Genomic DNA, 15,254 nt, shown 5'->3' on the forward strand with positions numbered 1-15,254 from the left:
GGGGGAAACAGCATCAAGCCAACTTTATTTCAATGGTCTAATATGATACATTTACCAAGATCCAAATTCTGATCCAACATTGTTGACTACAACTTTCAAACAACAAATCACAGAACTCCTAAATACGCCTCGCAATAATAAACCTTGGAAAAGAATACTATCTATACAAAAAACACGGACTACCAGCTCAGGTCTAAAATAAAATCTGAGGCTTTCATCATTTTGCTATCTCCAGAAAAGTGTAAGCAGTTCTATTATGCGCAGCCTAAGCTTCCTCTACCGAGGACACAGGCAGACCGGCGGCTGCTGCTGACCTCTGGGATTCTAGCTTCGCAGAAACCTCAGCAATGACCAGCCTTGACAACAGCAGGCCTGCAACGAGCGCGGCAATCATCAGCATTGCGAAGACTGCAGTCCAGCTCTTAGCAGAGATGTAGCCCGTCAGCAAGGGGCCAACTGCAGCACCAGCTGAGCCTGTCCCATCTATGATCGCTGTCACAGTGGCCAAGGCCCGGGAGTTACCTCTCAGGGAGCTGTGTGTTCCGAGGTCTGCAGAGACCGCGGTGGTTATGAGCGCGTAAGGGCCATTCACGAGCATTCCGGTGATGAACATTAGGATGATGATCCAGTAAAGCGAGATGCTCCCGTATATGCGATAGAAGAACAGTGCCGGTATTGCAGCAAATGTGAAACTTGCTGCTGTCAGTGCCCGGGCATCCAGGCGGTCCGAGATGTGGCCAGCAAGGATGCCGCCTATAACACCGCCCAAATCAAACAACGTTGATAGGGCTCCAGCAGTTGAGTCTGACAAATACTTTCCACCAACAGCTGGGAGGAAGAAACAGGATGGTAAAGCAGTCAGTAAACAGATAGAGCAGACTGAAATCAGTTGTTCAAAAGCTTATGATGTGCAGCAGTATTACTGGATCTCAATCACCACAGATTAGCATACTAGATGTGCATGTAGCACTAGCCTTTTTTAACAGCTATAAGCACAACTCTGCCAGGAGTACCATCATAGTTGAGGTTATACCAGTAACCTCGGACTTCTATTGGCCAAAGTGCAAAAGAGATGACACAGTTAAAAGAAACACAATTTGTAAACCCAAATATTTGGATGAGTTATAGATTTTGGCCAGATCATAGCCTAAAATTTCTCTCTTTTAATGATTCAGTGGATGAGTTATAGATTTTGGCCAGATCATAGCCTAAAATGTAGCTCTTGTAATGCTTCAATCTAACTAGTACTTGATGAGTCATGGCATGTAAGGTTACATAATACCTACTATCAGTTTATTCTCTTTTTTTTTATGCCTATCAGTTTGTTCAGTGCTATATCTTGCCTTCCATTCTTTCTGTCTTTGAACATTGTTCCCTAATGTCCTACTGCATCACAACATCATATATACATATCATGTGCATGCCCCAACTAATTTTTTTATGCAGTACAAACTAAACTATTTCTGTTCTTGTCAGTTGTCCAAAGAAAAATAACAGAGAAATTGCATGATTAGTTCAACTAACCTGTGTGGCTGATATAGAAAGGAAGCCAATATAGGAACGTGTAGGCGACTAGCTTGCAGAAAAACAGGCAGAGAGCAAATGGCACTACTCCAGGAATTCTCAACGCCTCAACAAATCCCACTGGCTTTTCTGTTACTTCTGTCCGTCCTTCCAATAAAGGGATGCCTATTTCACTCTTACTAGAATCCTTCAAATGGTCGTCCTCTCCAATAGCTTCAGGACCAGCAGGCAAGAACAGGAACACAATGAGCCCAACTAATGCAATCATAACACCAGGAACAACAAATGACCAGCCCCACCCAAACTTCAGGAGAGCAGCTGCTATCAGAGAGCCTGATATGTTCCCTACAGAAGTATGAGCATTCCAAATTCCCATGATTAGTCCCCTCCTTTTCTTCCCAAACCAATTGCCGACAACTGCTACCACTGATGGCCACCCAGTTGACTGAAACAGGCCAGCAATCAACTGAATGCCCAAGAAATAGTAGAAGCTGTGTATATTCAGCCAGTATCCAGCTCCAAAAGCAGCCGTAAACAAGCCAGTTCCTATCATTCCAATGGTCAGAAGGATCCTCAGATCCACTCTGTCACCTATATGGCCAACGAAGAACATGCCAATTGCATAAATTGCGAGAAATGCCAAATCAATATCCCCAAGCAATGCAGTGCCATTTCTGGAATCAAACGGTGCCCAACCACCATAGAGCACCATGTTGCTCTCACCAGTATGCAATTTACCAATATTCAAGCATCTAGGCCAGTGCAACAAGCCTAGGTTTGACGTCTTGGGATCAAGAACACCCTTAACAACACTAGTGGTTTTCCTTGCTGCATGGTAGCTAGAGTAAGAAAAGAATGTCAATACCAAGACAAGGGCCTGACATGTCTTGAGCGATAGAGGGCTCCCCTGACAACACTCGAAAAGATGAATTCCAGGAGGCTTTGTGCTACGCATTGTTACTGCTGTATCTAGTTGGAACACATGAGCGAAGCAGAATTCAGCTCCTCTGCAATGCTAGAGCCTGGAAGAGACTGACTAGCAGTCTAGCATGTAACATCCTAATGCAGTACTTGAGTGCATGCCATCTACAAAGGGCAAGAACACCAAACATCAGAATTCCGGTAGTGACTGGAATATACTTTTTTTTATTAAAAAAAGTGATGTACTTTCAGTCTTTCACGTATGAAGCAATTCTAAAGGAATTTTTCGCATTATAATGTAGAAACAATCAGCAGACAATAGTGATTCGCCTTTTATTTCCTTATAAAATACAGGTACTAGGTAAGACCCATCCAGTGGCGAAGCCAGCCTAACAAGTAACCTAGGGCGGAACAATACCAGTGAAACAGGGCAACGTGCCACGGAAGGTGCGCGTGCAGGCTCGCTGGCCGCCGGTGCCCGGCGCTCCAGGCCTCCGGCCGCTCCGGCGCAGCAGCGCCGGCCGCCAGCCGCCTCCGCCCTCCGTCCACCGGCCGCCGCCCCACGCCCCCGCCGGCTGCCTCCACCTCCGTCCACCAGTCGAGGCAGGCTGCAGGCGGCCAGGCGCACGGACGGCGGGAGGCGCCGCCGCCGAGGGCCGCCCGAGGCAGCCTGCAGCGGTGCATGAGACGGCCGGACGGGGCGATGGGGCGACGGCCGGACGGCCGTCCCGGCCGGATGGGGCGACGGCGGACGGGCGGCCGGACGGCGGGCGCAAAGGCCAGATGACGAGGCGACGAGCTGCGGCAGGCGCAGGCGGGCGGGGGCCAGGGGTGCGGTCACGTCGAGCGGCTGGCTTGGGCTGCTGGCCAAGCGGCCACCAAACCCCACGCAAACCCTAGGCTGCGCTGGGCTGAAGCCTGAAGCGTCTCGCAACCCAATACTCGGCCCACGAGCCACCAAGTCTCGGCCCAGTGCGCGGTTGCCTGTCTTCCTCTCAAATTTCAGCGTCGTCCTCGCTTCTGGCAGGCGCCGCCGCGATTTGCTTCCTTCCCGGCGGCGTGGAGAACTGAGGTCTGAGGATATCCTCTACTGCTCGGCCAAGGGGACCTAGGGCGGCCGCCCGGGCTCGCCCTAGTGGTGGCTCCGCCCCTGGACCCATCTTGAATCAGTCATCTGCCGAACTCTATTCTTAATTTAGTGGGGAAGATACAAGAAGTAAGTTGGACATGCTAAATTGGAGGCAATCCTTTTTGCACTGCTCTAGGATTAAACAAGTTTTTCAACCCCGAAGTGGTTTTGAATCCGATATCAATCAGTTTGAATCTTGATTGTTAGAAGGCAAATTTACACTGGAAGCCAATTAATACAGGACTAATCCATTATCTCATCAAAACTACCCTAACACGTACACAGGTATAGAAATCCATATTTGCAAGAAAGGAGAACAAGAACATAACCCCCAATCAATTACCTCCATGAGATGCGGCTCCATTGAAGGCGTCCGAACGAGGGGGAAAGAACAATGCGGAGGGCACCCTCACGTAGCGCCGGGACTGTGGCTTTCCTCGAGGGATAAGGAGCTCACGGCTCGCCGGTCCGCCGGGTGGCCAGTACAATGCTGGATTGCTGGGGTAGGGTGAGGAGGTTGACGGAGATTCTCTCCTCGCCTTCCTTGTCTGGTTTATCAGGGGTTTGCCCACTTTGCCGGGGCACCTGCCATCGCCTTCCTTTTCTAGAGGCAACCAGTTTGCTCTAGAAGCAGATCACTGGTTCTGATGGACACGTCACACACTTATTGTTTTTTTTTGTGATCCTAAACGACCAATATCACTAAACCACAGAAATGGTTAGGTCTGATTGAGACAGGGAAGTGTGAAAAGGTTCATGAATAATGATAACCTTTCTTTTGTACTGGGAGTGCAAATCGTGTGTAAACAAACCAACCTGCCTTGCGCTCTTCCGGGTTTTTTTTGGGGAGAATTGTTCCTCGAAAGGTGTCAATTGGTTTACAGTATACAAATGAACGCAGCGTTTTCTGTTGGGATCTTTACGGTCGCTGATGCATGCCACGAGAGGGGTGATCATGCTTCTGATATCAGCGCCCCTTCTCGACGATGGCCACGTGGCTATGTGCCTGTGAACAGAGGATTGCGTGTGCAAGTTGAACGAGAGACGGTCAATTTCCTGGACGACATTCTGTACACGGATGCAATTGACAACAATGCATGCCAGCTCGCTGTTGCACCCAACACAACTAATGATATTTAGCGGAGACACTAGTACAATAATTACATTTGGACGTTAGCTCCTAACAAATCTCTAGGCCGCAACGCAGACGCGTAGGATCCTTCTCGCGGCGTGGAAGGTTTCATGGCATCCGAGGATGGCAAGGTCCGTGATCCGAAGTAATTTTTTTCTGTACCAGCAGCACCACAACGCGTAACAGGGTCATGCTGCAGCTCTTCTCCTTTATGTACACACATCGTCCACTCAGCTTCCCCAACCTGTACATCTTACAGCAGAGTCCTCTGGAGCCTATGCAAGTTGGCCGCTATCGCTCACGGCTCGAGAAGCCCATCGCTTTCGTGCAACACTGATTTATCTGCTATCTTCAAGCTCACTGCAGCATCAAGGACACTCATCAGGTAATATACGATAGATATTAGTAGCAGAATTAGTAGGTAAGCGTGCCAGCTGCAAACCTGTCAATCGTGTCTTCAAGGTAGATTAGCACTGATCTCTGGTACATTTGCCAGTCAGGTCCTGAAGAGCTAGTGATTATCTAAAGTGCACCTGGGTTATTTGCAGCAGGACACGTGAAGACAATTAGCTGCTTATCAGCTGTTGAAACCAGAAGGGTGGTGTTCTCTTTGTTTAGAGCGATTGCCGTGACGTCCTGCCCTTCTCCCAGCTTCAGCTCATGAATTACCTGGCAGTATATACCTAATTGCTTAGAATAATGCTCAGGTGAAACCAGATGTAACGACACTTAACAAAAGCCAAAAAGTTGTGTTCAATGTTCACCTCGAGTTTGTATAGATCAAGGAGGCATATAGAGGGTGCATCAACAGATAGCTTGGTCTCATTTGATTCTTGTACATCCTCGTCACCCAGCTTGTCAAGCTCATAATCATCCTCTGTAGTATTACTGCCGTCATGATTGCAATTGCTAGCCGAACAAGTTCCCATTACAGCAAACTGTCCATCTGCAGAAATCTCAATGCAACTGACTCGTCCAGAGAAAGGTGACAGAACCGACGTAGCAATAGGGATTCCGTTAACAGTGAAGGTGGATAGCCTTTTGTTCGATTCATTCCAAATCAATACAATTCCTTGAGAAGATAAGCATATAGAATGGGCTTCTGGCACATCGAGCTTCTTTATGAGACGACCTGTCCTCAAGGAATGTAGCAGGACACCAGACACACTTGAAGACGACCCAACAAGTCCAAGGTCAGAACTAACAGAGCAGCAGGTTACTTCTCCAAGATGGCCTCTTAGTATATGCATAGGACCTTCGATTCGTCGCCTCCTGTAGGTTTCTAGATTTTTGCTTGGACTACTATCACTGCTACTACCGGTGGCTCTAGGACTAGTAGGTGTTGTTGGCGTAGATGGTGGAGGCTCTGGAGCATTTTTCTCATGTGGAGAACCCACCTGACGTATTCGCCAAAGTATAACTGTTGTGTCACGAGAGCCTGTAACAAGATAATTGCTGTCTGCAGATAATGCAAGACAGGTCACAGGAGCAAGATGCCCAAATGCAGTTTCGACGGTCCTTGCTCCATCCGGGGAGATCATCTTTACAGAGTTATCTGCATGCTTGCCTATAGTCGAAAAAAAAGAACATCAGAAACAGGTTCAAAACAGTTAGCATTGCATGACAGAAAGCTAAAACAGTATAATAAGCCAAAAATGTGTAGCATTTATTCAGGAACCTATAAGAAAACTACTTGTTTGACACCATAACTTTTTAGGTTTTCGACTTAGAAGAGCTAGAAGGATTCTGTAGAGAAAAAGGAGAGGAAAAAATGTATGGAATATAATGAAGAACGCCAATTTTTCAACAAATAGAATTAAAGGAAAAAGTTGGACTGCAATGAAATTACCAGTTATGACTTCTTTGTCATATGTAACAACAACAGCGGATGAATTTTGGACTGCAGACGCAGCAAATGCTACAGCTCTTGGAAATTGATAATCTTCTGTAGAACCTGAAGATCCTTTAAAGATGCGAAATATAGCACCACCACTTGAATTTATGGCATTTTTTCCATGATGGAAGAGGAAAGGCGCCCCTACCCCATCTGGAGTATTTGGCTGCCAGTGATGCAAAGCGACATGTACTGTGGGAACATTAGAATCTATGACTACAATACAATCTTCGGATATAAGCATTGCACTGGCAGGAACATTGCAGTGATCTGGACTAGGCAGCGCATGAGGTCTAACTTCATTTGGGTTCCGGAATATTGTCTACAATGAAAAAATAGAGAGATGTCGAGTTTAGTACGCCATGAAATATCATAGTGTAAAAGTCTCAACTGATATTTGTTTTTGTTAGATGTATATGTACCCTTTGTAGTTTCCCTGTTATATAAGGGGTTTTGTGCATATTTCCTAATGTTTGTACATGTATATATAGTGCTATTCATAACATGGTATCACAGTTAGGTTAGGTTAGGGTTCCTATCTCTCCCGGTGCTGCACTTGCGCCTGCCTACTGTCATCATTGTCATTCAACCATCATTAATGCATGAAACAAGGAGAAGCACCAACATCAAGATTAATTAGTTCTAAAGAAAATCTATTGCATGCTATCAACTTATTGTATGCCCTAAAGGCCAAAACAGAGATGGATGTAACTTAATATGACAGTGAACTCTTGAATGGTGTGCTATTTTGTCCCTTGAGAAACCAATTAATATTAAACATGAAGTATGCAATTTATTCATGGTTATTTTAAACCATCCATTTTTCATATCAAGTTGATATAGTAACAGTATATGCAAAATGTATGTCTATGAAATAATGGAACTATTTTGTAAAAAATGGAAATTGTGCTTGTAATGTTTACCTGCAACTGTAAGATATCTGTCAACGGCCTTCTTCTTATGTGTGGAACTGTCAGTAGTTGAGATGGCGTCTGTCCAAAATAACATATTCGATTTTGTGTAGCTCGCCGTTGCACCTTCAGCATTTTTAGTAAAACAAGATCATTTGTATAAGTAAAAAAAATCTGAGAAGGAATGCAAAGTACTCACTGGATCAGAGATTTTATCAAAATCCACCATTCCCTCATATGTAACATGAGGGAAGACATTGTTGACTACCACTGCTTCTTTACCTCTTTGTTTATACCTGAAACAAGTATTCCATGGCAAAAAGATTCAAAGAAAGATAACATCAATACAAGCCTCTTAAGAGAAATAGTCAATGAATATGTTCTGATTCTTTTAAGAAGAAATAATGTATAAATTGATGGTCAGTTCTGCTAAACATAGATATTCCCATGATCCAATTATCAGAGGCAAGAAAGCAACTTACTTAGTAGACGATTGAAAACTAGCATTAGGGGTTAAAGAAGTGAGAGGATATTTTTATGTATTGCAAAAATAAAAGGTAGAATAAATGATTGAGTAAAAAGGCAAATGCAGTTACAAGTGGCAACAGAATAACACATAACTAACGTACCCGAATATTAGATCGATCCATTCATGCATACGAGTGGAGACATGATCACTCTCGAGAGCTTTACGTTGTATATGAATAAAATCAACAGGATTTTTAGCCCAGGGAGGCAATACTACAGAGCCTGCGATAATACTCTAGCATTAAGGGTTTCAGATTCACTGCATTATTCGTACGGGCTGAAATGAAACTCACCTAGCCTTCCGCTTGGGTTCGCATTAGTAAATACCTCAGGAAGGTAAAACAATTCTGGAACCTAGAAAGATAAACACATAATCAGATTCTAGTAGAAGAATCCAAATAGAATTATGCACCAAATACTGCACAATATCCATTCGAAAATACAACAAAGAAGCACTTGTTTTACTGGAACTTACTAGCTCTTTTACATCATTCATGCCCTCAAGAACGTCATTCCATGTTTTGGCGATATCAGTGAACATGCAATCATTATGATCAAACTTGGCACCGTGCAGTTGAGCAGAGAGGGTACTAAAAGGCTCTATCCTGGCAAGATAATACAATACCTGCAACAAATATAATATTAACTTCAATGATCTTCGCAATTAGGGAATTCATAAACAAATCATATATGTGAGTCATGCCAATCAACTAAAGAATGTTTCTTATTGAACAGCAATGAATGGCTTAACACATATCTCTTAGTACCCAAAAAAGGCACAAGCAAATCACTGTATCAAAACTCAAAAGCATAAAGATATCGAGAAGATGTACCGTGCCAGGATTAGAGTAATGTGAACTGTACTGAAATTTTGGGATGATTGGATCCTTGAAACTGGAGTAATGATCTTGAAATTTATTCAACCGTGCAGGATTTAGTGCACCAATGGGCTGCATAGAAAATTATCAAGTATCACCAGAGAAATGAATGAAAACATAAGACAATTACTACATGCAGGACCCAGACTATCAAGCAAAGGGGTAGATGATTTACCTTTGAAAGATCTCGGTATGAGGACGGACTTTCCAAATCCAAGGTTTTGGACTTGTAATCTGCTATCACCCAAGGAAAAACAGGATACTGCAGAAACAGATATAGAACGTAAGGAACAGTAGCGAACTTATTACTCTCAGGAACGAGAATAATGTAGTAAAATAATGCCTGAGTAACATCGTTGTAACTGCGACCAGCAATAGTGTTCAGTTCCATTAAGTACTCAAAATTGCTAATCTGCACAAGCAAAGCATACTCAGATCTTGATACTTAATGCACAAGCTGTACTGCTACAGAATTGAAATTATTGTGTTCATGTACCTCCCATTTAGCCCAGCGCTCCATCAACTGTGTCTGTTTGAGGATTTGCTCAGGCCTCTAAAAGGAATATATTAGATTAGTGCTCTGAAAGGACTAGAAAAACATCCTGGTTTAGAATAGTACTGAACACTTACTTGGGTAGCAAGGAAAATGTCGTTCAAATAAGGAGGTTTGGTGTGAACAATGGCCCGATAAGCATGTGTACGTGCTCCTACATCCTAGATAAAGTTCATGTACAATTCCAAAAAGGTCATTCCCCAATTACGCTCAAGTGGTTCAATGTGGAGTAGAGTCTCATCAAGGATGTACCTCGAAATCAAATAAGAAGTTTGACCTGTCTACCATGAATAATTCCAAAGCACTTTGACGAAGCAAATATCTGCAGCAATTCAATTAAATCAGTGAGACACAAGATAGCTAACTAGTTAGTCACTCTTTATCGTAAATATATATGAGCAGGCGTCAGATGACCTAAAAACTGATAACACCACCATTAACTGAATCTTTTTTCCTAGAAAATCATAAGCTAACCAGTTCTAAAATGTACCAGACGGTAAAAAGAATCATTTACCTTCTACTATAAATCTGATGAAGTGATGATATGAGCCAGCTCCGATCTCTATCTTGCTGATCATATTGGCCACTAGTTGATGCAGTATCATCCATGTAACTGTCACTCATAGGCTCATCAACTATAAAGTTAATGCTCTTTGATGTGACCTGAGGAAAAGATTACACAGTAGGGCTTAAGATATCATTAGCATATTGGACTGGGAGATGAAACGGAATAAAGGGCAGAAAATACAAGATAAAGAACTTGTGACAATACCAAAATCACTAGTCCATACGTCTAACTAGCAAAAATCATTAGTGATCTAAGATTTTATTATCATGTAGTCAAGGTCAATATAACTATGAAACAAATTACACCTTTATATATGCATAAGTGACGCATGGTAGTCATGTACTCATGTTTATTTAAAATTCGGTTTAAATTAGAATTATATGTCATTATCATTAAAGACAGGAAGGAATGACACTGATCAGAAGTTTATTTTGGTACATCATACACCATATACAACTATATAGTGAAACCACGTACATTAGAACACACTTACTTGGAAGGTTCCCCGTACAACCTTCAACGGCCGAATCATCGTTGAAGGAAGTTCAATAATAATTCGTTCATTTCTAGGCCTGTAACCAGGAGCAACAACGGTGGATCGGACCAAATTACGAACACCAGAAAAATCAGAACTTCTTGAATCTACTGATCCTGTTAAAGACTGATCAGGTTGCGATGAACTTGTCAGTTGATCATCTACGCTGCTGCAAATATTTTCAGTTTCTCCCTGCACAATGTGTTCATGCCCTCCATCCACTGTAATCAAAGAACTTGTTGAAAGAACATTTTTAGGTAAAGGTTCTCCATCTTCTGAGTGGCATGCATTGGAGTCGTCACAAAGAAAGTTCTGCTCCCCATAATTAGAAAAAGCACTCAAGTGATTCAACCAATTGTAGTTCCTTTTCATAAATCTTCTCATTCTTAATGAACTTTCAGTTAAATCTAGCTTCCAGAAAATCTGTGTACAAAAATGGAAATCACGAAAGACATTGGTAAGAAAAAAATTCATGCATGTCATTTAGCTATGATGCAATTTTTTTCCGGAATGAAGTAAAAATGCCAATTCAAGGCCATCGTAAAGTGGTCAGCAAATATTAGTTTTTTTAAAAAAATATAACAGGGAAGTGTAAAGGAAACACAGGACTGTGACCATACACTATCAGGGGTGCACAGGAGTTCTCCAAAAGGACCGTAGAGTCTACTTGTCTCTATCAAGCAATGAAGAAGATGCCGCCATGCCCGAAGTCCAATCGACATGCAACTGCGGTTCAGTATTTCAACCTGTGTTCGCCTCTCCATCTGCATGCCCAAAAGTCTTCAGTGATGCATAGAAATTTCTAAATATCAGGAGTGGAAGTGTTCTGTATTATGACAAGTTGACAACATACCTCAACTCGCTGCAAATTCCGTGCTAAGGCGAAACTGGAAACAAGAAGTGCAACATATTTGTATGAAAGGGCAGAAAAATCTCTTCCTGAAACAGATTTTGAATCAGCAGACTGCAGACACTCCATCCACGCAGCACCCATAGCATCAGATGTATTCCACCTTTGGGCTCTCTCAATATCACTAGCAGATCTCCTTTGTCCTGAAGTTGCCATTGCTACAGCACTCAGGCCCCTTCTTGAACCAATCTTTGCACTACGCTCAAGGTCACGAGCAGCAGCCAAGGCTGCAGCTTTCGCAGCTGCTTTGTCCTTTGGCGCTGATGTAGGCAAACTTGGTGTAGTATCTGTAGGCTTCTGAAAACTTGAGAATGTGTGCAATTTAGCTGATCTACGCTCAAGCAATGAGGTGTCACGCCTGCGCAACTTATTAGTTGGCGGTGCTATTGTTTCTGTCCCAGAGGCACCAGCAGCAATCATGGCCAATGCCATCGCAACAGGTGGTGAAGCAAAAGCAGCAGCCCAGCCAGGTGATATCATTGAAACTCCAACCTGAGATCAAAAGAGATGAAACAAAAATATCACCATGAGCAGATGGGCTTTTTTAAGAAAAACAGTGATGAGATCTTTATCCAATAGGAACAATACAAACTTTTGCATAAAATCCATGTTTTTCTTAAAGGTAACATCTAGCAGAAATGGTATGCTACCACCAGTTAAATGTTTAAGAAGACTTAGCTGGATGTATCCCATGAAATATTTCACAAAAGAAAAATAGAAACACTGAGAGAACTGATAAGTAAGGGCTTTACAGCCCACAGTTTCAACTTTCAAAAAAGAAAATAAACGAAAAGCAACTTAACCACTAGGTTTAAGGTAACGTGCCAAATTCAGATTTTCATTTGCAAAATTAGCATTTTGCCGAAAGCTGAAAGATCCAAAATCTCATTTCCATGCAAAAACCTGCTAGTGCTTTTAATATGCGCTAGTGCCAACAGTAATTGATAAAATATGAGCACAAGCATCAGGCAACCTCAGTTGTCACTCTTGCATGAAATATACGCAATTCACTTTTACCTCGACAGGTGAGGTGTCTGCTGCTGAAAACCAATCATCAACGACTAATGGATTTTCCCCATCTGGAGATGTAAGCTCGTGTATACCAGCCAAAACAGAACGATATCTTTTCAGGACAGCTGCAAATGGTGGCATGATCAACCTAACATACTTTTTCCTCAATGGTTTTCTGTCACTGCTTACAGCATGCCATAACTGTTATGATACATAAATTTAATGAGCAACATTTGATAAAAAATCTTGTTCCTCTAGCTACTAGAAACCATAAATATCAACAAACAAACAGTAGAAGAATAATATTCCACATTTTTACAAGGCCAAACATGGAACACCTTACTTAGACATTCTAAGATGCCATTTAATGTTACGATATCCCATGGTAGAAGATATGATTGCCATAGATCATGAGGGCGCTGAATAAGCATGGATAAATTTGCTTCTTTAAAATCAAAGGTAGCTATACTGACAGAGTTTAAGTTAGTATAAAGCATCAGGTTCAACTATAGGGCATATACTTTTAGACTTTAGATAAAGCAGTGCATGGTACATGCTTTGGTATAGGACAATTTAATTCGTTTTTAAAAAATGAGTAAAAAATACAGAGAGATTACAAGTGATAAGGGCATTCATTATATGCAAAGTTTCATAGAAGCTGAAAGTAATCCTAAGCTTTACAGAAAGAGATGAGCAAAGAGTTTTGATGCAGGTAACAATGAAGCATTAAAGCACTTTCATGGATTCCTCCAAAACACAAAAGTAGTTAATAACAAAATCATGGCACTTTAAGAAAGCAAAATAATTTTTAAAAAAGTGACATCATATGTTGACTTCAATGATTATTCAATCTGGAGCAGTAAGCACTGGAAACTGGTAGTTCATCAGATAGGGATCATATTATTCTACTTCAATGACAAATAAACCTACCTCTGAATAAATAATAGAAGAAGCAACTAAAACTCGCTGTCTCTTAGATTCTAAAACTGGCATATTTAGAATAGGGCCAAGCACTCTGTAAAAAGAGCAAGACAAATATCAGTAAAGATAGGATATATGGCTATAAAAAAATACAAGAAATATTGGATAGAAAGTGACTCCAGAATATGATTAACAGTGAAAAAGAGTGGGTCATGATATAATACAAACGCATCAGCTAACCCAGCAGATTTTACCTAAATATTTGGAAACATCGTGTAACACAGAAAATGGCACTGGAAAGATGTCCCCATGGAGCACTGGACACCATTTTTAACTAAGAGATTTTTTTTCATGAGCACCCTATGAAGTAGGGAATTCAATACTCTGAACAGAAATAGGTCGTATTCTTTTTCATATGCATTGATTTGCAGCAGCTACAAAATAGCAAACAAGGTGTACCTCCACAGAAGTGCAGCCGGACATTTTTTGATAGATGCACTGGAGTGATCATCAAGCACCAGCATGCTCCCAGTTTGACAGCCCAATCCTTCTGAAATCACATCCTTCATGCCAATGTTCCTCGTGAAAATGTCATCTTCCCCACTGTCATCCTCCCTCATTGAAACAAGGATCAACCGGAGCATGCAAAAAAATGGCTGATCACTATCTAACAACTGATTAAGGGCACCTATAACACCTACGCCAGGCCCAGATCCAACTCCAGTAGCAAGGCAACCCCCAAGTCCAGAATCTAATAGAAGTGCCTGCAGCATAGAAACTGATTTCTTTATTAAGGGAAGTTCAATCCAGTTTCCATTGGAGTCCTTCTCAAGAACAGATTTCCATGATACCCAACCACTTCCCCCACCACCAAACACATTAGATTTGGGAGGAATGCATACTCCATACCACAATCGGGTTCTGTACTTCCACCCTTCTGAAAGATCTGAAATACAGCTCCCATAAGATACAAATGCATGCCTGACCGATCCATAAGGCTCAGCTGCTGCTGCTGCTGTTACACGTTCCATCACCTCAGCAGAAAGTTGCCCGTTTGTATCTGCCGTAGAAGCAAGAACCTGAATATTTTTTGACAAAGAAAACAACAATTTAGCAAGGTTTTAAAAAACGCTAGACACTAGGTGAACGCTAGCCTATGGTTTAGAGTTTTTTTGTGATTAAACGTAGATTAAACGTCTTTTGTAATTAAACGACACTGTGATTAAACGCAACGCTAGGCCAAAGTTTAGAGTTTAATCAAGATTAAACGTAGTTTTAAAATGTTTTTTAAAACAGGGCAATTTAGTAAGATAACCTTGAATAGATTATACGAAGAGTAACAAAAAGCGAGTGTATAGCTATCTATAGGAGAGAATAATGGATTGTATTTCTCCAAATCCTAGAAAGGTGGGATATATAGATCCTATACATGGGCCTCTAGACATGGGCTCACATATACACCAACACCCCCCCCCCCCCCCCCCCGCAGTCTGAACTACCGGCACAGCGGTGTTCAAGACTGGACAATAAGAAAGCCAACACCCCCCACAGTCTGAACAACCAGCGCAGCAGAGTTCAAGACTGGACAAGAAGAGAGTACAAAGGGCAAATACGCCCCCCCCCCAGCCACAACTAGCCACCTGCTACGTTGAGGCTGGAGCGAAACTCCGAGAAGGTCGAGGAGGGTAGTCCCTTGGTGAAGATGTCGGCAAACTAGAAGGTAGTCGGGACATGGAGTACCCGAACATCGCCGATGGCGACCCTGTCGTGCACGAAGTGTAGGTCGATCTCCACATGCTTCGTCCGCTGATGCTGGACGGGGTTGGCGGAGAGAGACAC

General features: G+C 42.5%; 2 protein-coding genes across 3 annotated transcripts in view; both read right to left on the reverse strand.

Annotated features, from left to right (window-relative positions):
* On the reverse strand, positions 1–4,181 carry LOC120656721 (putative glycerol-3-phosphate transporter 1). Of its 2 annotated transcripts, XM_039934907.1 has the most exons (4): positions 3,918–4,181; positions 1,525–2,610; positions 523–828; positions 2–372 (listed from the first exon to the last, which is right to left on the reverse strand). In XM_039934907.1, exons 2-4 carry the CDS (start codon positions 2,477–2,479, stop codon positions 266–268), a joined length of 1,368 nt encoding a protein of 455 aa, XP_039790841.1. In that variant the 5' UTR covers positions 2,480–2,610; positions 3,918–4,181; the 3' UTR covers positions 2–265. The 2 variants fall into 2 exon arrangements, with proteins under 2 accessions (XP_039790840.1, XP_039790841.1); XM_039934906.1 differs by having other exon boundaries at positions 1–828.
* Positions 4,182–4,602: 421 nt separating this feature from the next.
* Positions 4,603–15,254, reverse strand: part of LOC120656720 (BEACH domain-containing protein C2-like) — a 28,553-nt gene continuing 17,901 nt past the window's right edge. Inside the window, exons 10-31 of the mRNA XM_039934905.1 lie at positions 13,875–14,494; positions 13,425–13,509; positions 12,501–12,695; positions 11,427–11,975; positions 11,194–11,337; positions 10,532–10,996; positions 9,985–10,133; positions 9,723–9,792; positions 9,548–9,631; positions 9,414–9,470; positions 9,261–9,329; positions 9,093–9,179; positions 8,873–8,989; positions 8,515–8,664; positions 8,333–8,393; positions 8,141–8,261; positions 7,711–7,807; positions 7,524–7,637; positions 6,556–6,922; positions 5,471–6,273; positions 5,149–5,375; positions 4,603–5,066 (exon numbers count right to left, since the gene is read on the reverse strand). Coding sequence (XP_039790839.1) covers positions 5,229–5,375; positions 5,471–6,273; positions 6,556–6,922; positions 7,524–7,637; positions 7,711–7,807; positions 8,141–8,261; positions 8,333–8,393; positions 8,515–8,664; positions 8,873–8,989; positions 9,093–9,179; positions 9,261–9,329; positions 9,414–9,470; positions 9,548–9,631; positions 9,723–9,792; positions 9,985–10,133; positions 10,532–10,996; positions 11,194–11,337; positions 11,427–11,975; positions 12,501–12,695; positions 13,425–13,509; positions 13,875–14,494 — 4,551 coding nt within the window. The 3' untranslated portion in view covers positions 4,603–5,066; positions 5,149–5,228. The remainder of the gene's footprint in view (positions 5,067–5,148; positions 5,376–5,470; positions 6,274–6,555; positions 6,923–7,523; positions 7,638–7,710; positions 7,808–8,140; positions 8,262–8,332; positions 8,394–8,514; positions 8,665–8,872; positions 8,990–9,092; positions 9,180–9,260; positions 9,330–9,413; positions 9,471–9,547; positions 9,632–9,722; positions 9,793–9,984; positions 10,134–10,531; positions 10,997–11,193; positions 11,338–11,426; positions 11,976–12,500; positions 12,696–13,424; positions 13,510–13,874; positions 14,495–15,254) is intronic.

The sequence above is a fragment of the Panicum virgatum genome, chromosome 1N (genome assembly GCF_016808335.1).
Source record: "Panicum virgatum strain AP13 chromosome 1N, P.virgatum_v5, whole genome shotgun sequence".
Taxonomy (NCBI): Eukaryota; Viridiplantae; Streptophyta; class Magnoliopsida; order Poales; family Poaceae; genus Panicum; species Panicum virgatum.